At 35.4% G+C, this 26027-nt stretch overlaps 1 protein-coding gene across 2 annotated transcripts in view; it reads left to right on the top strand.

Moving 5' to 3' along the window:
• CRIM1 (cysteine rich transmembrane BMP regulator 1) overlaps nucleotides 1-26027 on the top strand; it is a 175778-nt gene that overhangs the window by 68154 nt on the left and 81597 nt on the right. For both annotated transcript variants that reach the window (XM_054629706.2, XM_077175737.1), the window contains 2 exons: nucleotides 13787-14029; nucleotides 20560-20680. In XM_054629706.2, the coding sequence (XP_054485681.2) occupies nucleotides 13787-14029; nucleotides 20560-20680 (364 nt within the window). The remainder of the gene's footprint in view (nucleotides 1-13786; nucleotides 14030-20559; nucleotides 20681-26027) is intronic.

Below are 26027 nucleotides of genomic sequence, written 5' to 3'. Positions count from 1 at the left end.
AATGAATGCATCATGCTTTGGTTTAGACTGAATTTTGCCTACTGAGAACTGAGTGAACTGAAGTTTCTTTGCAAAACATCAATTCACAACTACTTGCCAGTGATTGAATAGTGAATATGCATCTGTATGAGCTTTTCAACTGCATCTAGTCTAGGATGATTACTTCAATGCGATTTTTCTATGGAAGAAAAACTTGTCCATTTTTTTCTTCAATACTCAGAATTTTTGGCCACGGTAAAGCATTTTCAGGTACATACTAAAAAGTTGGGATTTTGTTTGGTTTGAGTGTAGTAGGTTTTTTTGTAGCACTTAAGAATCTTGAATGAAAAAAGAATTCTGTGTTACACAAAGCAGGATATCACATGCAGAACAAGTTCCCTTGTGCTTGTGAAGAAACTGTGTTGCTAAAAATGATGGTAAATTGGGGAGTGAAACAATCAAAATAGCTTTTCTGAATTTACTGAAACCACAAGTAGAAACAATCCAGTTAAATGTGGTCCTGAAATTTGGTCCTAAATCTTCTGGATTTTCTGAGTATCCTTTCTGTATATGTTATGTTTCTCTTGGATTAGATACTTCGTTGTTATATAAGTGTCTCTATTGCTTTGGGTTTTTTGTTTTGTTTTGGTTTTTTGTTTGTTTGTTTGTTTTGTTGGGTTGTAGGGAATGGCTTTGTGGGGTTTTGTTGTCTGGGGCTTGTTTGTTTTTAAATCTGTGCTCTTAGTTACCACATTGTAATGCACAGAACAAGAGACAGAATGAATCCACACAAGTACATATAAGTCCTTTCTAAGTCAGGCAGCTAAGGCAATTTATGCTAACTGAATATTTTTTCTCAAATCTTGCCGCATAAATAATTTATTTCATAAGACAGTCTTTCTACGTTTCTTAAATGGTGCATTTATAGATTATTTAAGTTTGTACTGTCCACTCTTATGTGATCCAACTGTTGCTTCTTTTTGTGACATAATAGAAGTTGTAGCTGAACTTGATATTTACTCAGCTTAATTTTTATTTCTTAAATTTTTTTCTGAAATAGTTGGTCCTTAAATATTTTTTTAAATATCTTAAAATCTACAGCATAATTCAAGAAAATGTTGTGAAATTGGAGAAGACCAGTTTATTAAAGGTGATAATTAAAATCCTGCTTTATAGGACATTAGTAGTGTGAGGTTAAGTGTAAGAGATTTATTCAGCTTAACTTTGTTTCCTTTTAAACATTCATAGATCATAGTGCATGGGAAGGGTGTGCATGTAATAAGAAATTTGCAATAAAATTTCTAACTTTCTTATATTGTATTTCAATTATTCTTTTTATGCTGGTGAGATTCTGAAGGCATGTTTCACAAGGCATGTAGGTGACAGAATTGAATTTTTGCATCCTGTATCGCTATTATTGATGTATCAGTATTACTTAATCTTGCATTTCCTGCTTGGTTATATCACAGAGACATCGGATAAATGTTAGTAAGTCTTGATCCAGGTTTCCATGAAAGCAAATACTTACTCTGTGTTGAGAAAGTGCATTCATTGCATAGATTGGAGGAAAGATTAGAGCAGAATTGTTTGTTTGGCAGCAGTAATACTTAGTGTCATGTTTTGCACCTTATTCTTTTTGTTGAAAAAAAGTTAATTTTGAGTTGTGCTAATGAAAAGTCTCCTTTAAAACTCACCTAATTAATATTGCTTTTGATAGCCATTAGCACCTACAAGTGTTTTAACTAAAGTCCTGATTTTTCATTTTTTTCTCATTTACTTCTGTTGCTGCTGCTTGACTTGTGAGGACTTGTGCTGTTCACTGAAGTGTAGTGTGGGGATATCTTAAATGACATGTGAGATACTTCATCTTGTAATACTAGATTTTATTCTCTCTGCTTTCTTCTTCCAGCCAAGTAGGGGAAAACAGTGACATCTCTGCTTTGAGATGTGTAAGCATCAGTGGTTGTGGTATTTGATAAGGCTTTTTGGTGGCTTTTGCTTTCTTCTGTTATCTTGTTGAATGTCAGCAGGCTTTCCTGGTTAGTACTCTTCAGGCTTTGCTCACTTCTGCAATGCTTGGCCTATAGGAAGGAATAAATTGTCAGCTTTGGGATTTTTTGAATGTATTCTGTGAGTTTATAGGATCAGTGCAGTATCATGGTTGTAAGGATCATTGCAACTTTTGAGGAAAAAAAATTCTTAGTGTTTGCTAGAACCCCAACTCTATCTTCTAGTTTCATTAGTCTGTTTCAAACACACCAAACTTTCATTTTGTTCACAATAGTTCTCAACTAAAATTCTGGTCTTGCTGCTCACATTGCTTACACAGGGTGTGTTTGTGATGTAGAATCCACTGTCATTGTAGCATGAGAGTGTACAGACCCAGTCTCTTCCATGGGGCACTCACTAGATATTGTTTAAAATTCCATTTGCCGTCTTCCCACTCCTAGAGTATTTCCAGGCTTGACAAGGAGTCTGTCCTCACCAAATTCAACATTGGTGTCTCTTGACTGTTTTAAAGATGCTAATAACTTTTGTGGATAATGTGCCATCTTCATACTTGACCAATTTATTAATGCCTTGTTTCTGGTCACAGAACCACATACTCTGTAATGTGTGCTGCAAACCTTATATATAGGATTAATGTGCAGTGATGTCTCCTGTGCTGTGCACTGCACTGAGTTTGGTCTAAAAATGGAATGTCTTTGGAGGTGACTGAATCCCAAAATTGTGCAAGGGGTGCTATCATGGGAATCTTGCTGGAAATAATACAGATTTGCTTCACTTGGGAAGTGCAACTGTATCTGTATTTCCTGGCAGTAGCTTTTTTCACATTGCATAACATTCCACAATGGTACATAACCTGCATTTTAGTGCTTGTAATTTTAATCTGCATTCAAGGTTTAGCCAAACTGCCCCAAGAGATTATACTAATCTAAAGCTCCTACATCTGAATTTCCTAGTTTGTTCTTTTTCAGTTGTGTCATGGAAGTTGCTGTGCAAAATGCCACAAATATGCTTTTCCTTAGTGTTTAAGAGAAGGTAATATTTTGTATTAAGGTGGATTTTTACACAAAACAAGTGTGTTGCTGTGTATTGTACTGATGGAGATGTACAGTAGGAGAGACAGGCTGGAAAAGATGTGAAATAAATAGCATTTGAGGTTTGCTTTAAAGAGGACATAAACAATAAGTGGATAACTTAAGAGGAAAGGTCAATGAAGAAGAAAGAGTAAGAAAAGTGGAGGGTGAAGAATCAGAAAAAATGTCTGAGCCAGGATGATTTGTGATACTTTTTGGTAGCTATAATAAAAAAAAAATTAAACAATACACTTGGGATAAAGCAGATTATCATGCTTGCAAACCTCGAGATCCCTTTAAGCTGCTCTTGGAAGCAAACTTTCCAGGTGGTGAGTACACAACTGTATGCTTCAAATGAGATCAGAAACTGAATCTAATTAAAGAACATTGCAGCCAACAGCATTCTGAAATGGAGAGATTATTTTTATATATTTGGCATAGGATTGTTGGTCTTTTTCCAGACTTGCTGTCGTTTGTTTGTAGTACAAGGTGTTGGCTTTCATCCAGTTTGAAACAGAGGGGTCCAAGTTTAATGGCTACTGAAGTCAGCAAAATACTTGTACTAGTGTTAACAGAAGCTCAGTACTGTGTAAATGCTGACTTTCTGCTTTTTTGTAGTTTTGACATTTAATTCCCTCTGTGGGATATTGCTGCTTTAAGGTAGAATAAGGGATGCTGCAAGAGGGTGGTGGTACCTAGTGGCTTTTAATGGTGGACTTGAAGCTGTATTTAATTGGTATTATCAAATATTTTATTTATGTACCTGCATAGTCCTGTGCAATGATAATCTGAGGAATAAAGACTGTAGATATTGCATGACTCTCAGTTTTTCTTAAAAGTAATCTGGCTTCTTACATTTTGTGCAGCAGTACGGCAGAGCAGAACAAACTTCTCACACTGTGATTCCTTGTGGTCTTACTGTGTGTGAGGGCTGGTAATGAATCCATGTGCATGTGAATTGTACATGTGCCACCCCCTCCACCCCTGAGATGTGTAGGTATTTCTGGTTAGGACACTACCTAGTTTGAAAGCAGGACGAGTAAGATGATTCTCAAATTTCCAGGTGTCTGTTTATTTTTCCAATCAGTTCTCAAAAACCTTTGGTCAAGCAGTTGGGTAACTGTCTTCTCAAGCTTAAGCTGTCTGGACCTTAGAATAGAATTAAAATTTCTTGTGCTTCTTTTGTCTTGTTTCTTTTTTTCCCAATAGATATTTTGGTTTTACTTTTTTATTTGTGTGAATGACAGTTGTAAAAATGCAAGAGCACGTTCAAACTAGCACTGAAAACATGTATTGCAAGCAGGAGCTTGGAATTTAGCAGAATTGCTTGCGTGATTGTTAGATGCTTTATTTAATTTTATTTTGCCTAGTGCAAATATTCTCTGGAGTCAAGAAAGCACAGTTTCTAGTATAATTATTTATTCCATATTTTACATGGTATATGAGAAGTTACCTTCAGTGTAAAAAACCCAAGAACAGAGTGCTTTAGCTTCTATTACATTGGAGTCTTTTGATAAGCTGCTTATTTCTGCATTTTGCATTTTAAGTGTCAAATATGGCAGTTTTTAGAAGACTTTGCCTTTAGAGAAAAGATAATATTTTATGTGGAATATCCACCATTTCTGTGTTCAGTGAAATGCTCCTTACTAGAGTTTTCTTAAGTGCCATTTCTCAGAAAAAAATAGATCTGGTAAGAACCAATATTTACCTTTTTTGGAGAACTGAGCTGTTTAAATTCCTTCAGGCTGACAATTTCTCTTCTCTTTGGAAATGTTGTAAAAAGTTTGTAGAATCTCTTCACTGCAAGGCATCAAGAATTTCTACATCAGAATTCTCTCTGTCAGTATAGATTTCCCCTAAAATTATAATGGCCCCTTTTTGCTTTGCTGTCATATTTCTTATCATAGATAGAGTTGTTTTCTGTTGTCCTAAGCAATGCATGGATATGTTATTCAATAATGATGCAGGTTTGGTACTTACCTTACATGATGAATAACAAAGGAACAGTTAGTTGACATTAAAACTCATTCTGGGGAGACAAACTTAACAGAAATGTTAAGGTAAAAGAAATAAAGGGGAAAAGCAAGAATTTTTAGAAGAGCTCTTGTTTTATGGAAAATCTTGTACAATCAAAATGTGTTTAAATTTTAAATTAGAGAGATTATTTTGAAGGGCTTGGGAAGAAGCTGACCCAGAGAAGTCAAGAGAGATGGACCATAGCAGTTGGAGTGTGAAAATGTCTTGAAACACTGAAGTGTTGGCCTTCTCCATTGAAAGTGTTCACTTTCTGTTTGCCTAAAAGAAGGAAACTGTGCTTCTCTTTGTAGTTTCTGACTACTTTGGTATCTTAGGTTAGTAAAGAGAGGACCAAAATGTTGAACAGAGTTGATTTCCCTAACATCATGCATCTTGACTGTTCTTGTGAAAGAGTTTTAGAAACACATGGTTAAGCCTCTAATAAACGTACAGAGGTTAAGCTGGTAAGAGACAGAGGTTCTTTGAACATAAAACTGGGAAAACTAGTTTGCATACTGGAGTTTACTTGCCAGAAGTGTCTTAAAGCATTTAGATCATTCTTTTACTGTGCATGGGCTTAGGGTTGTGGGTTTTGGTGGGGCTTTTTAGCATTAACAATTATCAGCGAGAACTAAAAGAAATCACATACCTTAAATTTATTTGTATTAACAAAGCAAAGCATTAAGTGCAGACAGGAGTTGATTCAATTTTGCTAACAACAAAAATTGCATTTCTTTGAATATCAAACCCCTCATTTCTAAGTTAATGTTTACAAGTCTGTTACTTTTGTTAATGAGCTCTAGAAAACTGATTGCCCTTCCTGCTGTTCAGTCTCAGTTGCTAGCTTCATACATATGTGAATTCTTATTATTTGTAAACTTGTGTATGTATTTTCATTATAATTTGCATTTATTGCAAATGCAAGTGCTTTCTAAGTCCTTGTTCTGCTTATGTTTTTAGACTTTAAAGTATCAAATTACTACTTGCTTCTTACTCAGTCTGGGTGTGATTGTGTGGTAGAATAAGTTGTTTGGTGCTCCTTACATCCTGAGCTGCCTCCAGAGGTTTGTACATTGGAAGGTATACAGTGTGTCCTCAAATTCAAATCCCTTTCTCTTTGTCACATCAAACTGTGCCTTACAGTGCTTCTCCTTCAGTGAATACTTGTGATTATTTTTCCAGATATAAGCTAGGCTCATATTGTTTTCTTAACCTGTGTTAAGCAGAATTGTTCCAGATAGTTGTGCTTTATCATTACTTTGGTGCTCATTCAACATTACCTTTGGTTTTGCAGCTAAATATACTCTTGCAATAAGTAATACTTTCTGCTTTACTTATATCTACTACTGGCGTACATTTTTGTAAGTCATCAAATTTTATGCAGTTTATACTGATTATAAATCTAGTATTTCCATTTTTGGTTTATTCCCAGAATTATTTGGCATTCTTCAAAGTCCTAACTCCCGAGGTGAGACCAACTCATTACTGTTTACGTACTCTTTCTTTGAAAAATCCAGTTGATTTGCCAATATAAAGATTGAACACTAGTAGGAGTAGTACCATTCATCCAGAATAATAGGCTTTCTTAAATAAAGAAATTACAATGTACGATGTTATTCCAGACGTGACAATATTGAATACATTTTTAAATGTTATTTTTCAATAGAGGCAACACAACTGTAACTCTGACTACAGCTATCTGCTCATTTCTCCAACTAATTTCTGAAGGATTTTCACTGCTGAAGTTTAAAGGTCCTCTATTTCTATTGAAAGCAGTGCAATTAGCCATAGAAATGGATCCTGTCCCAGGCATGGCACAGCTTCCTGTGTTCTGTGCAGTGGGCTGGGCTCAGTCCTTCATGTACAGTTCTGTCAGGTAACATTATCCATTATTAATTTGGATTGACTTGTTGGTGTCAAGCTAATACGTATTTGTTGAAAGCAGGTTTTGAGTGAAATGGAGGGAAAATAAAATTACTTTGGAGTTTTCAAGACATGATTTTTTCTAAGCATAACAGAGCAATGATGTGATCTGGGAGGTCGAACCCGAATGCAACTACTGCCACCAACACTATTGGTTTTATAGAACTGGCACTTCCATTTAGATGCAGGTGTTTGACAGATCCTCTTTCTTTGGAAGACATCAGTTTGGGGTCAGGATTGTTTGCGATTCTGGTATGGTATTTTTTTGGGATCTGTTTGTTTTGAATTACCACCATTCTTTTTAATATTTCCAGTACAGGAAAAGAAACTAGTTCAGGAAATGGTATTACAAAATTGAAATAGCTTTGCTATTTCTTTGTCTACCCAAAGGGGATTATTGTCTTCCTTGACTGTGGCTGTCTCGAGTGATATAACCATTTTTCTGGTTATTTGGTCCTCAAATGGAAAATCTTTGGCAAATCTGTAGTGAATACTGTGTTACAAAGATGTGTATCAATGAATGGATGTTTCTTAAAACTGGTATCTGTGACTGTCTTTTTGTGTGTGACTTTTTTAACCCAGGTTAGTTCCAGGTTTTTATATTATGAGAAGATTAGGCTACAATGTGGGTGAGACAGGTTGGCCCACTGTGTAGTACATAAAATGTGGAGCACCAGAATGCTGGGAAGTGTAGCAAGACTCATTTAGAAAATAGAACAGATTTTAAATAAAGTTCAATTTTAGGTAAAAGGTCAGGCTCTTGTTTGCTTTTTTATTTGTAGCAGTTCATCCGTGTACAGTACTGTGCATAATGTATGTGTAAGTTAATCTCATTTTTTAATCTACTATAACTGCCCTTTTGATTCTTGAAAATCCTTTGGGTGATTTTGCATTCCAATATCGATCCCTGTCTGTCTGACTGCTTCAGCTGGGTAATCATTTTTCTTGTTTATCCCTAATCCTTTTAATATTTCCTTCCTGCCACTGTATAACAGTACAGTATGTCTATTGTTTGGAATAGTCATCTCAATGATGACTGTAAGACTGTACAATAAAAGTGACTGTGTTTTAGCCTGGATTTCACAAAAATAGTTTACAGTGAAACAAAAATGCAAGGCTGAACACATGCCTTCAAAGTACGTGTGCCAACTGTAGTGCATTGCTTTGTTTAGTCATGCGAAATGTTCATCTTTATAAACCATATCCTCTTCTGAACTGCTCAGAAAAATGAGATATGAAGCTTGCTATTTCAAAGTGCTTCTTATTCTGTGTTCTTTGTATGGACCTAACAGAAAAAAAATTATTCCCTCCATCTCTGTGTATATCCATATGCATATGTATTAAAAATTTGACTTTAAAGAATCAACTGTAGAACCATTTAAATATCTCAATGGAAACATTTGGACCTGAGAAGTACCAATTTCTCTTGAGCCATCTCCTTCAATAAAACATTCTGCCCTTGTTTCTATGGTGACTGAGTAACAGCATCACATGGAGTTCTGACAAAATGATAAAAAATCCTCCCTGAAATGGTTTCCTGAGAAGCATGGATCTGTTCTGTTTCACCTGAAGAATGAGAAGACCCTCCCATCCCTATCAGGGATTTTCTTCTCTGTTTCTCCCACACCAGATTATACCCTAACATCCTTTCACTGTTCTAACCAATGTTTTAACTGCTCTGCTTTTCTCATTAAATAAACTTGGCATGTACTTTCTCTGCGTGTCAAAGCAGAGCATGCAGACATAATGAAGGAAAAGAATTTGATACAGAGGTGAAAGCAAAGTGTTTAATTTTTTTTAAGGAACTATTTTTATTTCCATGCTGCTTTGGTATTAACAAAGATGAGGAGGGTTGCGGGGTGGTTTGGCTTGGTTGGTTCTTGTTACAACTGGTCTACTTCAACAAAAGAAATGGAAAATGCCTGAGATCTACACTTCCTATATTCAGTGACTGTCTTAAGGAAACATATCTAACTAGTACCCAGTTTGAGTATTGCATAAACCTTTCGGGAAGGCAAAGAAGCTGCCTTCTCTCAAAGAAAGCATTGGTTGCAACATGAGTGCTTCAGTAACTTGCTATTTTACCTCCACTTTCCCCTAATAACTTTTTACAGTCATGGGAAGTATAATTTTAAAAATACATTGTAGTCTTTGATATGGAAAAGCTTTGTGACAAAGTTCTGGGTTTATGGCTGTGGCTTTATGATAGACACTTTCTAGAGTTAATGGAAAGAAAAAAACCCATATCCATATCTTGGTTTCTTGTTATTATTATATTCTTTGAAGGTTGTTCTCCTCCTCCTCATGCACTTTATAACAAGTATGCTGTGGTTGCAATGAAAACTCAGTTTGAATGTTATGCCTCAGCTTCTGAGATGCTCAACTTCCCTGTGCACTTCTGAGATGAAAGTGAGAAATTTTTTTGAGACATCCTAACTTTTTAAGTGAATGATCCCTGTTTTAATAATAAAGCACACTGTGCATTGTATCTTATTTAACTGTTATTTTTCAGTTATACATTGTAACTCAGGTTATACTTAATAATTTTAGGGTGTACTCTCTCATGTGCTCAATAACAGCAAGTTCTTCTTGCAGGCTATTAACAAAGTAAAAGTAAGCCTGAACCTTCAGATCTACAGAAAGTAAAGTTTGTCTTGAAATGAAAAACATCTGCCAGTAGTAATTTATATCTAGAAATAACCCTGTCACTGGTGAACTGAAGAACTTTATTTGAAATGATCTTTAGAGCTGCCTTTTAGAGTAGTTACTAGGTTTGTTTCCAAGACTAGAAGTCTTATCTGGAATTCATCAAAATGTTAGTTTTCCTGTCTAGATTGTGTTCAGTTTATTAAGAATGTTGTCTTTCTAGCTACATTTCTGAATTTCTTAAGAAAATTGTCTGTCTCAGAATAGATAGTTTGCAAAAGCTTGATTGATCCAGACTCTTCCTTTATTTCTGTAGAGATTCTTTCTTGGCTCAGGCTGCTGGGATGTCAGGGATACCAGAACACTTCCAGCTTTGGTCGTGTTTGATGAAAGGCTATAAAGAGAATGTGTCCCACAGAGAAACCTCATCAGAAAATCAACCAATATTTTCTGTTCTTTGTGTTGCTATTTGAAATACTGCTTTTTTGAACATAAAGGCAGCACTTGCAGCCAACTATGTTTTTCTTAGTGAGTTGTGGGTTATCAGTTCAAACTTTTATCAGAATGCATCCCTGAAAAGTGATTGTTCTCTTTATTAATGGTCGGGATATCTTTTTAAAGGATGTATTGAAATGAGATTGAGTTCTATGTTATAGCAATTTTACTGTCTCCACAGGCTGTATGGAGAGTTGTATGAAATTCCTCTGGCGAAGGAATTTGCACTTTGTGTGTGAACAATGTGACACATATATCTTATGTAATCTGTTTAAATGCCTTATTATTCAGGAATATGTATATATTTGCTGTACTAATTTGTTTCATAGTAAGTCATATATATAATCCCATGTATAGTTCTCCCTTTCCTCAAAAGCCTAATTTTTTTGGTTCACTGCGGTGCTTTGAAAAATGAAGTTCTCCTGTTTCTGGACACACATAATATTATTTGTTTATATTCTATTTATTATCAAAATGGAATTTAAGTCCTGATGCATTGTTTAACTGTGAAGATGTTGGTCAGGATGAACCTGATTTGTGTAATAGGCAGTAGCTTAAAACATCCAGGGGACAAGTTGGTGCTTTGTGGTGTATGTGTCTGTTTGACAGAGAGGCAGTAGGCTCTTGTGAATCTCCTTTGGTCTGCTGCTTTGAAACACTCTGTCTGGTATGTAAAAGGGGCAAAGTAGCAGAAGTAGCACTGCTGAGTGATTTCACAGGGTTTTCTTGTGGAATACAGCTTGGCATTACCCTGCTACCTGTCTTTTGAGGCTGTTGGTGTATTTTTAATTATTTTGTTCTTACATGAGTTTTTTTTAATGTTCCTTTTATAACGGGTAGAAATGTTGGTTAATAAAGGAAAAAAGAGCTATTAAACAGTTCTTGTTTGATGAAATCTTAAATAGCTGTATATATTGGAATTAAATCAGGAATTCTGCTAAAGTAATGACATTTATGGCTGTATTAATGTTTATAATTTATTTTGAGAACAGATTAAATTTCGATGCCTTCCTCGACGAAGTAAGGAAAAGGTAGAACTAGTTTAGTGTAATGGATCTTGGTGGACAGAGAAGATTTTGTCATTTGCTGAGATAGCAAGAGGAAAAACCTTGAAACTTTTCTGAATGGTTACTTAGAAATAATGTCTTTTATCCAAACTTGGTGTCAAAATGAGGAGCCAACATCAGCTTTTACTGAAATGCAGTAAAACAGAACTCCCATCTTCTTCCATTGCAGTGAATTCTGGACTTGGAGAGCAGTTACACTAGCATGATGCTAGCTGATTAATGATTTAACTAACAAGTAGGAATGCTGCACCTGGAGCTGCTGCTTTTTCATGTTTTAGATAAAGATGATGTTCAAGGAAACATTTAATATACTGCTGACCACACATTGTTTTAGTCAGTAGCTGCTTTCAATAAAGAAAAACAGTATCTAATCAAGACACAAATCGTGACATAGTCTGTACAAATTTTCTTAACCTGATTTTGATATGCTGGGGGGCTAGAGTTTGGGAAGCTGAAAGATAATTGTCTGTTGCTTGATACAGCTTGGTTGAATATGTTTGCCTTTCCTGTTGCTCAGTTGCATTTGTGTATTGGGAGAGGAATGTTTCAACATGTACATGGTTTGAGATGTAATTTGGAAACACAATATTTACATGAGTATTAATAGGAAGTTATTATAGTAGGGTTTTTTCTGTTCATTTTTTGGGACTCTGAAGTAAAAAAGTAATAGTGATGCTGGATTAAGAAGAAAACCTTTGGTTTATAAATACCTACTGGTGTTATATTACCTGGTATTAAAACATAAACACGTCTTTTGTGAGGTGGTGGTTATGTTTAAATCATTTTCTCTGAAAATGGTGCTGGCTTTATATGAGTCCTGTCACAGTCTGTAACTTTTAACTCCATTAAGCACAACACTCTAACATGGAACAGACTATCAAAAATAACTGCAAAACACTGAGTGAATATTTCATACAAAAGTACTTGTCATGGTTCTCTATTTTAAATTTCTCTCTTCTATTGCCTGTGATGCTTCTTACATATTGATAGTGACATGTCCTTGTTTTCATATCATTGCTGGGTGATCTTACCAACTCCAGCAGCAGGCTTTGCATTGGTTTTCAAAAATGATACATCTAGAGTCCTGAATAGTTTGGATTCAAACAGTTAGATGTGCATTTCTGACAAACCTTGCCTTTTGGAGAGTTAGCCAAATTGATCAAAAATAGTTTTTAATGTATTTGACCAATTGCATTGCTCAAATTTTATTTATATTGAATTATATGAACAGTCCTTAAGGACTTATATAGATACGTGTATGTGTGTAAATGCAGTCAAGTGAAAAAGAGCAGGTCAACTTTTTAAAGTACTTATAATCCAAAATGTTTTCATGAGAGAGATTGCATGAGGATGGGATTATCTATTAGTCATGGAAATTGGACGGTCACTGGATGCATAATGCTAGGGCACATAAAGTGGGAATTTAAGGGTCATCATGAGAACAAGTGGTCTATCAAGTGCCTATCATGAGTATGTGCTTTAAGGGCTGCTTCTGCAACAGTTCTATCACTTCTCTGTGCATGTTGAGTAAGCATGCAGTGGAAAACGAAAATAATTTTAAAAGCTTGAGTGTCACGCCTTTTATTACATGCATAAACTACAGACTATCAATATAATACTGAGACTAGTACATTATGTATTATTTATACAGCTCTCTGCAGTGAGCCTCTGTAACCAGTAATGTTCTGTCTGAACAATGTGTTTAATAAAGCAGATAAGAACCTAAACATAAGGGTAGGTTTGAAAAAAACCCATTGGTTTTAAAAATATTATTTAAAGTTCTGGGCAACATATCTAGTCAAGGCTGTTTTAAAGATAGATGAAAATAGTAGGATTTTTAACTGTAAGAAAAGAGCTATAATGCTATCTAGTAACACATTTAGGTTAGTAATCTTTGATGGTTTTAAGAAAAAACATGAAGTACTTGTACGTGAAGGAATCATAGAATATCCTGAGTTAGAAGGGATGCATAAGGACCATCAACAAACCTCATCATCACCATAGTCAAACCTCTTATCTCTTAGTATTCAAGCTGCTGAAGTATGTGGAACACCACTTCTAATGTGAACATTGGGAGTGTGTACAGGAAAAATCCTCTTCTGCCAAAGTATTCAAATTTGTTAGCTATTGAACTTTTAACTTGTTTTTTTGAATATGTGAGAGCTCAATTCAGGTTAATAAATCAAGCATTTAAATCAGTTTATAATGGAAGGTCTTAGGAAACTGAAGGAATAGGTGTGAACATCAGGGCTGACATAATATGACAAGTTGTTTCATAACATCCTGGCCAAATGTAAGTTCACAGCTCTACTTGAGACTGTGTGGGTTCAGCCATCACTCGCATCTCACAAATTAGAAATTTTGTGAAATATTTTGTAAGACACTAGCATCTTGCAAATAACTATAGTTTTTAAAGGATATTTGGTAATTGTTGCTAATCAGTTCAGCAGCAACTGTTTCCTTTTCTTTTTTATTGTTTTGGGGGCAGGGAGAAGAGAGGGAGCTTTTATCTGAGTTTATCTTCACAACTTCAATGTATTATTGACACGTATGGCATGATGATTTTTCTCTCCCTTTCAGAAGAGAAACCTGATTGCTCCAAGGCTCGCTGTGAGGTCCAGTTTTCTCCTCGATGTCCAGAAGATTCCATCTTGATTGAAGGCTATGCACCTCCTGGTGAATGCTGCCCACTCCCAAGCCGTTGTGTGTGTAATCCTGCAGGCTGCTTGAGGAAGGTTTGCCAGCCTGGCTATTTGAATATATTGGTTTCTAAGGCATCAGGAAAGCCAGGAGAGTGCTGTGATCTCTATGAATGCAAGCCAGGTAAAAGTAGATACAATTTCTTTTCCCATTTTTTAATTTTTTCTGTCTGACAAGCAAAATAATCTATACAATTGCATCCAGTAAAGCCTATAGAGCTTCTAAATTCTTCTGATTATTCTTGAAAGTTAATTATTATATGTAGGCAATACCCATTAAAAAAAACCCACAGGATAAAAATATTATGGTAAATTTCGCTTTTTTCTTTCTTTAGACATTAATTTAAACTGAATAGCAAGAGAAAAGTAACTTATTGAGAACACTGCATTTCTGTGAATGCCACTAGTGCAAGTGACATGCTTTATATATTGATTAGATTATACATAGGTTTTTCATAGTAAGAATACATTGTGTATGAACAGGGAAGTAGGATTTCTGTTTCAAGATCTCTCTAGATTAAGTGCTGGCCCTTAAAAACTGCAGAGCGAAAGGATTATGTGGGCATACTAAAAAAAGGTACAACATTTTCAGTATTTATTCATCTTCCATTTCATGAGAACACAAATCACCCTTTCTAGTGATTTATTATTCCAAGTGAAGTGGAAGATGTAATTCACTCTTTGATCTGGGCTTTGGTAAAATAAATAGTCAAAACAGAGGAGTGAAAGCAAGCATATAAAACAGTATAATCCAAAACATTATATGCAAACAGTGCTATATTTCAAGTGTGCTTAAACAGTGCCTTTCCTATGCTTGTTTAACATTTTCTTAAATCTTCCAAAAAAGAAGATTGTACAGTCTTTCTATTATCTAGTGTTTCTCTTTATGTTTTTTCCCTAATTTCCCTAATATTCAGTGCAAATCTGTGTGGAAATTTAAACAAACTTTTTTGTACCCTGTCCTGAGTAGTTGGTGAACAAATTTTTGCTATAATTTTTTGCCCTGGAACATTTTGTCAACCATGGGCTTCTTTCATCTAGAAGTAGCTGTAATTTCTTGTGACATGGTCTTGCTTTACTACTCCCTGGTTATGTTTCCTTTCTAGAAGTTTTTTTCAGTTAATCGGCACTTTAACATGTGGTATCCAAAAGCAGACTAAGATTTTGGGAGACTCTTCATCAACACTAAAAACTTTAGAATAATTGCCTTCCATTTCTCATGAAAAACTTTAAATAAGATTGTAACTGTTTTACAAGAGGTATTTCTAGTTGGTGCACTGCTGTGATGCCAGGATCTTTCTGTAGTATGACCACTACTGAACCGTTACATTTGTACATTTTAATTCCTCCTATAAGGAATTATGCTTTCTTCTTCCTACTTCAATTCTGCCTGTAATGAATTTTGTCTTGCTGACTTTGGATTATTTATCATTTTCAAAATAAATTTTATTTCTGATCATGTCCTCCCAAATACTATTTGAATTCCCATCTTGTAGTTGGCAAATAAGTCCATCCAGACTTTCCCATGGAAATTACTTCTTGAAAGCTGTTTTCAACTCACTAGTTTTACAGAATCTTCAAATTGAATATGATTTTCTATCACGTTAGTGAATTTATGTAACTCTGTCTGTATTGTTTTCTGAAGAAGTTTGTTGGTTTTTTTTTTGCTGTAGGGAGTTGTAAGATGTGAAGGTACATGGGACTGGAAAAATGAAGGTGTGTGTTAGGAGGGTGGAAGAGCAGAGGCTTTGAAGAGATTGGGGAAGGAAAGAAACTTACTGGGATTTAAGGGGAACTTAGAGTTTTGCAAAGGGGGCTTAGAAATTGAGAGACCTGGTAATAAACCCTGCATCTTTGGAGTTTGACTTGGTATCCTGAAGAATTGTAGGCAAGAAGAGTTAGAGAGGAACTGAACTATATGAATTGTTACTGAAATGCCATGTTGCTAGAAAAATATGGGTAATGAACAGAATAAGGCCTGGGAGGTTGGTGTTCATGCAGAGACTCTTGTGGGGCTGCTGTCATCAGTTTTACTGAATGTGTCAGCAAATCTATGGAGTTAACGTGACATTAACAGAGAAAAATATGTTTCCATTATTTGCCACAGACCTAAAAACTTTAGTTCTGTGAGCAATGCTTCCAGAACACTCTTCCTGCACCTCCATGTCTGTATAACTAGCCTCAATAGGGGTTTTGCACCAGCAAGGGCTTTCTAGTGGAAATTAAGCTGGGAGGACTACTTCCTATGACAGCAATGCTGCTGTATGCCAAGATAAAGGTCTTGTGCAATTAAAGCATAAATTGTGTTTATTTCTGTTCTTTAAAAAAATATCACTGCTCTGTAGTTAACTCTGGCATTTGAGTTGGGAACCTTCTGCTGAGAACTGCATATGTGCAAGTGCTGTGATTGGCAATAGAGTTACTGAAAGGAAAATAAAGTGTTTCCTCAACACTAAATATTAGAATAAATATAAAATAATTCATTTTGAGGTCCACTTCCTCTTCTGCCCCTTTTACTTTAGGAATATAATTGAAGGTGTTTTTTAGTTAAAGTGAATACCGAAGAAACTTTGTAGCTTAGTCACACATGTCTATTAACCTCCAGATTAATTTGCTTTAAATGTTCTTACCTGTTCCTTCACCAAGTATATCACCACAGTTGTAGCACCTTCTGAGAACAAGTGTGTCATGCTCATTGTTTTACTGTGGTTGCAAAGCTCAGAGATGAGATAACCGTGGTTTAGTTCCATAAGACACCTCTTTTATTCCTACAAGATGTGTGTAACTGTCCATTCACAAGTAGGGAATTTAGTCAATGTGTATTGAATTTAGTTTTAAGCTGAGGATTACATATCTCAAAATGTATTTTCAATTTTTTTTTCTTAGAGAGAGTTTGAATGAGCAATCTCAAATGGAACTGCATAATGTGTTTACAGCAAAAATAAAAATAACCCAAAACAAGATTTGTGGGAGTGTATTTGCTATGAATATGAACTATGAACGAGGACATTTTTAAAATCATGTTTGTTTTTATAAATATGATTAAGTTAAAATCTAAATTAAAACGTATTTTGCTGAAGTGTTGATAGGAACTCTAGCTGTCACTTCTGAATAAAACAAGGTAAATAGTTTACTTTGGCAGTTGTCCAACAGATGTTTGTGTTACCTTTTTTGATAACTTTTGTTGTTGCATATGGTGCAATGGAGTGTCATCTTTTAGTTTCTGACATCTTTGGGAAAGCATTGGGAAATGTCTGTCTTGATAGACATAACCTGTGTTGAAGAGACTACTCATCTGTCATTTTTTCAGAAGTCTTTTTGGCAGAGCTTTCATTCACTCATCTCCAGCATGGCCTGAAAATTACTCTTTTTTTTCCTCTACCAAATACTGGTTTCAACACAATTGTAAAGAAAATTTTATTGTTTGCCTTATTTCTTTGGGGAATTCTGTGCAGTCAGGTTTGATGGAAAGTCCAAGACCAGCAGCATGATTTAGTAGGTCCCGTGTAATGATGCACAGGGAAGGAGCTTGTGCTCCACCATGATCCAGCTTCAGCATTGAAAATCAGATCTGGAGCTTATACAGCCTTGCACTAAGGACAAGGGTTGGCAAAGTCAAGTGTTTATACAGAGCTTAGAGAAATAGAATTCTATAATGTTTTTCTTTTGTCCTCTGTTACTTACAGGATAGTACTTACATTGTTTTATTGAAGGATTTGTTGAAAGCTTATGTTGACAGAACTTGAGATAGGAGTGGGAAAGGATTAGACAAAAAGAGTGAGGAAGAATTACAGATACCTTTCTAATGAAGCTGGAGAAATGGCTTTTAAGTTGGCAGTGAAGTTGAGGGAAGGGGAAAAAAATCAGCAAATGTGGAGATCCATATTGGGAAATACCTGGTATAAGGCATTTAAGAAAGTGGTTCAGGCAGTGATATAGCTGCATTGAAGATCCAGGAATGCTGTGGTTGTATGTAATATGTACTGAGTTTCATGGAATGTAAAAAGGATAAAGCCTTGTCATGGGGAGATACTTCCTTTCTACTTCTCCCATGGCAGACAATGTGACTGCCATGTAAAAGCAGACTGTGTATCCTTGTACTGAACCCTCAGAAATTTGCAACTTTTGAAGCTTTAGCCTGTGCTGAGCCACTGTTTCATCAGAAATGCAAATACTGACTTGGTCCTTCACCATTAGATACATAGGTATTTATTTAGATCTTGCCCTAAACTGTACATTGTATTAGTTGAAGAGCCAGCCATTTTATTAGTTGAAATATGTCAGGTGGAACATAACACACTTAGTATACTTTGATAACTTATTCTACTAGAAAGTTTTATTCACCTGGTTTCATTAGCAGTTTCAAAACCTTTGGTTTTGTTGTCTACAAAGGAGGTAGCATGACTGCAGATATGTCAAGGTCTGCAACCATGGCAGGGTTTCTGCTACCTTCTTGTAGAAAAGTGCTCTCAGATGCTTCTATATACAAATTCAGTGTATATGAGAATTCTTGAAGGCTTGTGAGCAAAGGTTGATTGGATGAATCTTCACTGATAGGAAACTGGAACTCATGAGTTCTAGAAGACAGATTTGTCAAATTGTATTTAAAGCTTAAAGTTTCTATGAGAGACAAAAAAAGAGTTTAGAATAAGATATATAATAACAGCTGTTATTATATATAACAATACACTGTTCATGAAATGTATACATTAATTATTGGAGTCACAGTAAGATGTGAAAAGAAAATTAAACGGTCAGTGGCAAATGTTTGCAGTCTTATTTTTCAGGACAGTAGTGCAGCTAATCAGGAGATACCTTTTAAAGAAATGAAAAATCCAATTACAGGTTGTTCTGTAACTTCAGAATATTTTCAGCTTATCTATAAGTTTCTGTCAATACTTTTTCCAGTTTGAGAAACCTGTTCAAATCTGAAAGAAAGTAGGAACTTTTTTTCCTTTTTCAAATATTTTTCATTTCTTATCAGTCTTCATCTCTTTCCCGTGAGGCAGCTGTGAGAGAGATGGGACTGTTCCACCTGGAGAAGAGAAGGCTCAGGGAAGATCTCGTCAATACACCTGAAGGGGGTGTAAAAGCAGAGCCAGGTTCTTTTCAGTGGTGCCAGTCATAGGACCAGGGATGCAAGAGATACAAATAGAAGCACAGGAGGTTCCCTCTGAACATCAGGAAGCACTTTTTCACAATGAGGGTGGCTGGGCACCGACACAGTTTTCCCAGAGAGATAGTGGATTCTCCATCCATGGAGATAGTGAAAAGCCACCTGGGCATAATCCTGGGAAGCCAGATCTACATGGACTGGCTTGGGAGCCGCTAAGAGGTGCTGTCCTACTGTGGCTGCTTTATGATTAATCTAATAATGTAATGATAAAGAGAAAAACTTTGAGTAGTCTTAACTTGGGGTTTGGTTGTAATGTTTTTGAAGTTTGTACTTGATTAAAAAAGACAGTCTGGGCTGCTTTTCAGTGTTAATGAGCCATGTACTATCACACTGTAACCACTGCAGTGGAGATAGGAAGTGCAGATGTGATTCTGAGACTGATGTCTCATGATGACAGAGTCAGTTATTGCTGTGTACCACTGAGGATCAAGCTTGGAAAATGTAGGATCAAAAGAGGAAAAATAGTCCTTTGAAGGTTATGAGCTCTTGCAAAAAATGTGGGTAGCATTGTCAAGCTGCTTTAGTAGTTCTGTAAGCTGCTGTGATAGTGTCAATATTGCAGTGAAGTTTAATCAGTAATCAGGGATATTGTGCTGCATAATTTGCAGTCTGATAATATTCTGTTCATCCTTCGTGGTCAGTCAGAAAGTAGCTCATTTCTTGGAGAGGGAACTGTGTTTTATTCTGCACTTTCTAAGTATAATTATGAAAAGGCATAGAAGATACACATTACCTGAGCTGGTAATGTTTGTTACATGGAAGACTTAGGACCAAATAAGAGCAAAATGTGTTTTAGATTTCCTGAGTATAACTTAGAACATTAAATATATATTTAGCCTGGTTTGGGTTTTTTTTCTTTTGGATTTCTAGACATTTGTTGCTTTCTAAAAACTGTCAGTCGGTCTTTCTTGTTAAGTAGAATTCTTCATCTTACTAATGCAGAAAGATTTGTTAACTTGAATTTCATTTTTGCCATATATAAATATACAAACAAGACAACCTAATAAAATAGTCTTTAAAAATGTACATTAAATATGCACAGATATATCTATAGTGTATCTCCTTTTTTTTCCTATAACCCAAGTATTTTGCTGTTTAAACAGACTTTAATTAGTTAAATATTGAACAATGAATTGTTTACTGTTTTAAAAACTGTAGGGAATATATATTCTTCCATAACAAGGGTACTTCTATTAAAATAATATTCACATTTTTAATGATTGTGTAAGGTTGCCTGTCTAACTTCTGTAATTTTTTTTATTAACCATTATCAGTTCAGTTGCTTCCTAATAATTTTAAAAAGTAGAATCTTAAAGAGAAAGGGAGGCTTTTTGTCATGCTACCTAGCAAGCACACATTCATTGGATAATTTTTGTGACTTAAAAGCTGATGCATAAGTGGTTGCTTATGAGGAAGTAATTTGCAGAAAGCTTCCAAAGCCTGAGTAAAAGAAATGTTCTTCTTCCCTTCCTCCGTAGTGTTCAGTGTGGATTGCAGCACAGTCGAGTGCCCTCCTGTTCAGCAAGTTGTTTGTCCCCTGGATAGCTATGAAACCCAAGTCAGGCTGACGGCCGATGGCTGCTGCACCCTGCCCACAAGGTTGGTGTCTCAATGGCTCAGTCATTTCTAACTTGTTCTCGACAATTCAAGCACTGTAAATACAGGATAATAATGTGTACTTCTGTGAAAATAAATGCTGATACTGAATATGAATATAACCTACATGAAGTAGGTTATATCAGTCTGGTGGAAATGCAGAATCTTGTATTTTCAAAGCAGAGAAAAGGTCTTCACAGGACAGATGCATGAAATTGGTTTCTGCTGACATTATTTGAGGAGTTCATGTCTCTAGATTGGCTTTCAATTAATTCAATTAATTTTGCAAAAGTTAACTTTTGAAGGTGTTTGATGGTAAGGAGTTAAGTGATGGAGATGACAAAAGACATGCTAGAAAAACTCATCTAGTTAAAGGAGAAGAAAAAGTCTAATTTTTTGCATGACTGCTTTAAAAAGTGAAAGATGGAACTCTCTGGAATTGTAGGGGAACAGACATTTCAAGTACTTACTTACATTTTAACTTCTGTTGTTGTTCAAGCAGGTATAACTTACTGTGATTAAAAAAAATAAGACAGTTTTAAAGTTGGTTTTGTTCCACAATTATGCAATGCTATTTGAGTTGGTGTTTTTACAACAAATTTCCCAAAACCTGATTCATGCATATGCCAAATAAATACATATTCAAGCAAATTCATGCATATGCCAAATAAGTACATATTCAAGCAAAAATTAACATGAATGAAAAGATTTTACACCAAAAAGAAAATTTTCCTTGTAGATGTCGCTGGTTGGCTTACTTAGTGGAAGGTCATTGCAGCCATAGAATGTTGTCATATTCTCAGCCCCTTGCATAAATAGTAAAAAAGTTGCAAAGAATTCAGAAAGTCAAGGATGGCATAATCAAGGTTGTTCTCTTTTGGGTACCCTTTGGGTGCACATTTACTGTGGCATCTTCTCAGTATACTCCCTTTATTCTGTGTCATATTTTCTGTAAAATTCCTAGGAACTGCAATGATGTATTAGTTCAGAGCTGACCTGGCTAGTTGGGACTGTGCAGGAGTCTGCAGATTTTATACAGTCATCATACTGCCATTGTTGCAAATATAATTCAGCATGTTCAAGACAACTAGAATAAAATGCTGCTAAGGACTGTATTCAGAAAGATAGATTATAAAGTGAAAGAAGCAGTCACAGATTAATATTTCATAAATTTAGAGTTTAGATTAACATTTAATAACATTGATACATTAGAAAGAGTAATGGTACAGTTTTACTTCTAGATTTGTTTCAGCTTGTTGGATTAAAAAGTGATATATAACCTGAATTATTTTTGTTTCACAAAAGTAAAATTATGTTCTATTTTTATGCAGTCTAATATAACTTGTGGTTTGCAAGTGCTTGGGTGAAGAAAATGAAAAATACCCACTTCATTCTTTGTCAGTGATAATTTCAATGTTCCTTCTATCAGGAAATACAGATTACCAAGAAAATAAATCTTTATTTACTTCAGAAAAATCACCAGTTTGAAATATCTTCTATTTCTAGGACACGTGTGTGAACTGATCTTAAATAGAATACCTAGAGCAAGCACGTTCTTGAAAGAATCTTTTTAATTTGTTGAGAATGTTTAAAAATAAAGTCGGTTTGCTGAGCGCCAACCGGTGACTGAAGTGTCCTTGTCAGTGATGAAAGCACTGTTCCCTTCTCCTGTGCACAAAACAAAGGTCCCAACTGTACAAGCAGGCTTACAGCATGTGAATTACTAGATAATTGTGGATTCCTGAAACCTCTTTGAAATCAGTCGTTGCACATTCCTGGGATCAGAGTTTAACAAGAGGTCAGAGCTAGGATAGAGGAGTACTTAGCTCCTAGAGCCTTAGGATCTGAAGGGGGTTTTGTGTTAATACCTCTGCCCTCCTTGATGTATAAAACTGCAAAATACCTCCACAATTAGCATAACCTAGTATGTCTGCGGGCAGGTAGAAACAACTGTAGATGTCTTGTACTCCTCCATTATTTTTTAATTTCATGGCTCAGTCTATGTTGATGTATATTGTTATTAAGTGGGTTGCTATTTGGATTGCCTTAAATCAGCCAAAGCAATAATAAATTTTTTTATGGAATAGGTGAGAAAGAAAGAAGAAGAACTGAATCTGATAGCAGCTTTACATGTTGTGTGCCTGCTAGAAATATATTTAGTTATTTTGATTTTCATAGACTACTGTGCTTCTTAAAGAAGACAGTGGCATAGTCATCATTTATGTGCTGTAAGTAAAGATTTTATATGAAGGGAGGAATAAAGGAACACAGACATGGGGGTAATAGAAAAGAAATAATAACAAAGTGCAGTTACATGGAACATGAAAATTGGGCCAGTTGACTTCAAGTTCAGTGTTTCCTCAGATTTGAGGAGACACTCTTTATATTTGAAGGGTCTCTATGAGACTTGCATGCTAAAATTATGGGAAAAAAGTGCCAATTTATGGATGAATGAGTCTGTGGTAGGAAAACGGGATGGTTTTCCCTAATTTCAAAATTTCCTAATAAAATATTATGAATGATGAAATATCAACATTGCCTTTTCTGAGATTCAGTTTAGAATCTCCTAATTGCATATCACATCTCTTTTTCATTGTTAGAATTCATTTCAAAAGAAGTGGCACTGTATTTTTTTTTGGTGTACATTTATTAAAAGCAGAGAATAATTTATTATAAGCAGAGACATTGTTCTATAAGGTCATGGACTTTAGACAGACTTCATGAAATTGTGTTTTTAAGACTATGAACTCTTTGAAGAAATTATGATTGTCTGTTTCATTTACTACCACTGAAATAAAAGTGTCATACAAACAGAACCAGAAAGCAATTAGAGGAGAGTACCCTGGTTAGGGACGGATGACATGTCACTGAGCTGGTTAACAAGTAGTTGATAATTACATACAGTAGGAATAGATTGACTTCTGCTGCACCTCTTGTTCTTGGCGTGTTCCTTGTACATAATATGCTGGGAAAATGGAGATCCTTAAATCTGATGATAAATAGGCATTTCTTTTGTGAGCAAACTCTTGAATGCGTACTCATAACAATGAAAACTCCTTGAGCAATGCCCGGGGAAAAGTGGGGATAGTAAACATCTTGTAAACATAAATTCTTGTTCTTGCACTCAGAGGTTACATTTAGTGTCACGGTGATTTCTAATGCAGTGGTTCAAACAGAACAAAACATACTGATTTGGCATCAACATCAAAATACCAGTTGCTTCAGCTTTCATCAGGCTGTTATGAGACACTTATCTGAAATTTCCAGCAATTATGTTAGGAAAGCTAAATGTTTGGAAAACAGGAAAGCAGCTATTATGTTAGGAAAACTTAGAACAGTCTGTCTCTGGTCTTGGTAAAGATGCTTGCTTTTCCAAGGAGGTTGTTGAACAAAAATGTATTAGAGCTCTTACAGAAAACATTACTGTAGTTTTTTTAATGTAGGTTTGTGGTCTTCTATTAGAAAGTTGAATGTGTCAATATCAGCTTTACAGAATCTCTTCTCTTCGAATGTTCCCAGTTTTTCCTGTTGTAAATGAAGTTTTTTCAAATTTACAGATTCCTTTAGGAATTTATTTTTAAGTGTAAAAATCTTTATCAAAATCTGTTTTATATTTTTATCTGTGAAAAATGGAACAGGACAATGATTATAAACTGCTTATATTTTTATTGCTCACATAGTTTTGTGCATGTTTCATAAGATTTTTACTATATGGCCTGTTTGGATAGCTTTGCGCCTAATATTTTTGGATTATCTTTTTTTTTCTTTGTGACTGTTGTCAGAATAATTTGGAAGTTTAGTCTTTATTAGGTCTCTGCTTCTTGCTACTATTTTATACCCATGCTTCTGTGCTATCATCTTATATATCACTTGGACATGTTACAGATTTGGTAATTTCAAGATTCATTCAGTGCTCTGTTCTCAGAGATATTTCACACACACACACTCACTCCTCCCCCTGCCCTCAGCTATTCTTGGTCAGTCTTTTAATAAAACCAGATAACCAAGAAAACTCCGTTGAGAACAGTGAGATGTTAGCACTGTGCCAATATGAAAAAGAACAAAACCTAAGTAATTAAATCTGGTTGTCTTGTTATCAGTTCTGAGAAAAATAGTGGGAAAACTGATAGAGGATTGAATTAAGGATTAAAGGATGTAATTATAGCTAGAAGCAACCAATGTTGCTGCAATCTGATTTGGTCTTCTGAAGATACTAAGCTTGCCTTAAAAACTTGACCATCAGAGTGCCTTCCTTTTCAATTTCTGTCTTCCATCGTCGCTAGTCCTTTTTTTTTTTAATTGGATTCTAGCATTAAAAAAAGCAAACAAATGAAAAACAACTAGGATTTTTTAATTAATATTGTCTCACAGGGTTTACTTTATAAAATGGAAATGTATCCCCTTCCCCAAACTACTTACCATTGAAGGACATTTCCCACACCTTCCTCAGATTTCGGGAGGGACCCAGTCTCAGTGAGTCATCATCATTGTCCTTTAGCTCCTGAGAGGAACTCTTGCAGCATATGCATGCTGGGTTGAATATCTTGCTGATAATGTAGGATGTAGTAGAATTCTTCTGAGAGGAGAGAAGCATCCAGGATTAGTATGTTCACTAAATCCCAGTAGTAAGTTTGCTTCACATGCTTCTTAAAAAAGTTCATGCCATAATCCTTAATATGTTGTAAATTTGAAAAAGTTCAGGAATAATTGATATATGTTTATCTATCAAAATTTCCAGTACTTTATTTTCTGCCTGAATCCTAGCTTTAAAAAAAAAAAAACAGTTTCAAGAATGATGTGGTGGGATGAGGAGTAGATAAAGCAATTGTAAGCTAAGCATAGCAGGAGCAGGTAAATTTTATATGCCAAAAAAGTGATTAAAAGCTTTTCACAGATGCAGTCTTGCAAGATTGGAGCCCAAAAGGCTTGGGCTTGATGGATGAGCAAATGAAGACACCTTGAATTGGACCATTTCACTATCACTTAGTTACAGATAGCTGAATGGCATTACAAATGCAGACCTCTCAGTTGGCTCTAGTAGCATGAAGGAGTAGGATTATATTTGTATTGTTTAGAAGAAAACCTCTGAAAAAATTCTTAAATGAATTAGTCATAGAATTCCTTTTTCCTTGTTTAATAGTCTTTGCCCTGTCATTTTTCCCTTCTATGTGGCTAAAATGTCTCAATCTGGGGCTGCTGTGAATGGCAGTGCCACCATTTGGCCTGAAGTATGGTAAAGAAGTAAAGTGTGCTTGGTCAGCAAACCCAAGTGCTAAGTCTCTGGATGATCAAATTTTATTTTACATTTTCATCATCTACTCAGCCCCATTGGAGGGTCAGAGGGACAATT

Source organism: Agelaius phoeniceus, chromosome 3, assembly GCF_051311805.1.
Source record: "Agelaius phoeniceus isolate bAgePho1 chromosome 3, bAgePho1.hap1, whole genome shotgun sequence".
In the NCBI taxonomy this organism is placed as follows: Eukaryota; Metazoa; Chordata; class Aves; order Passeriformes; family Icteridae; genus Agelaius; species Agelaius phoeniceus.
Note: the sequence above shows the minus strand (reverse complement) of the source record. Positions and strands in the feature narration are given on the sequence as shown.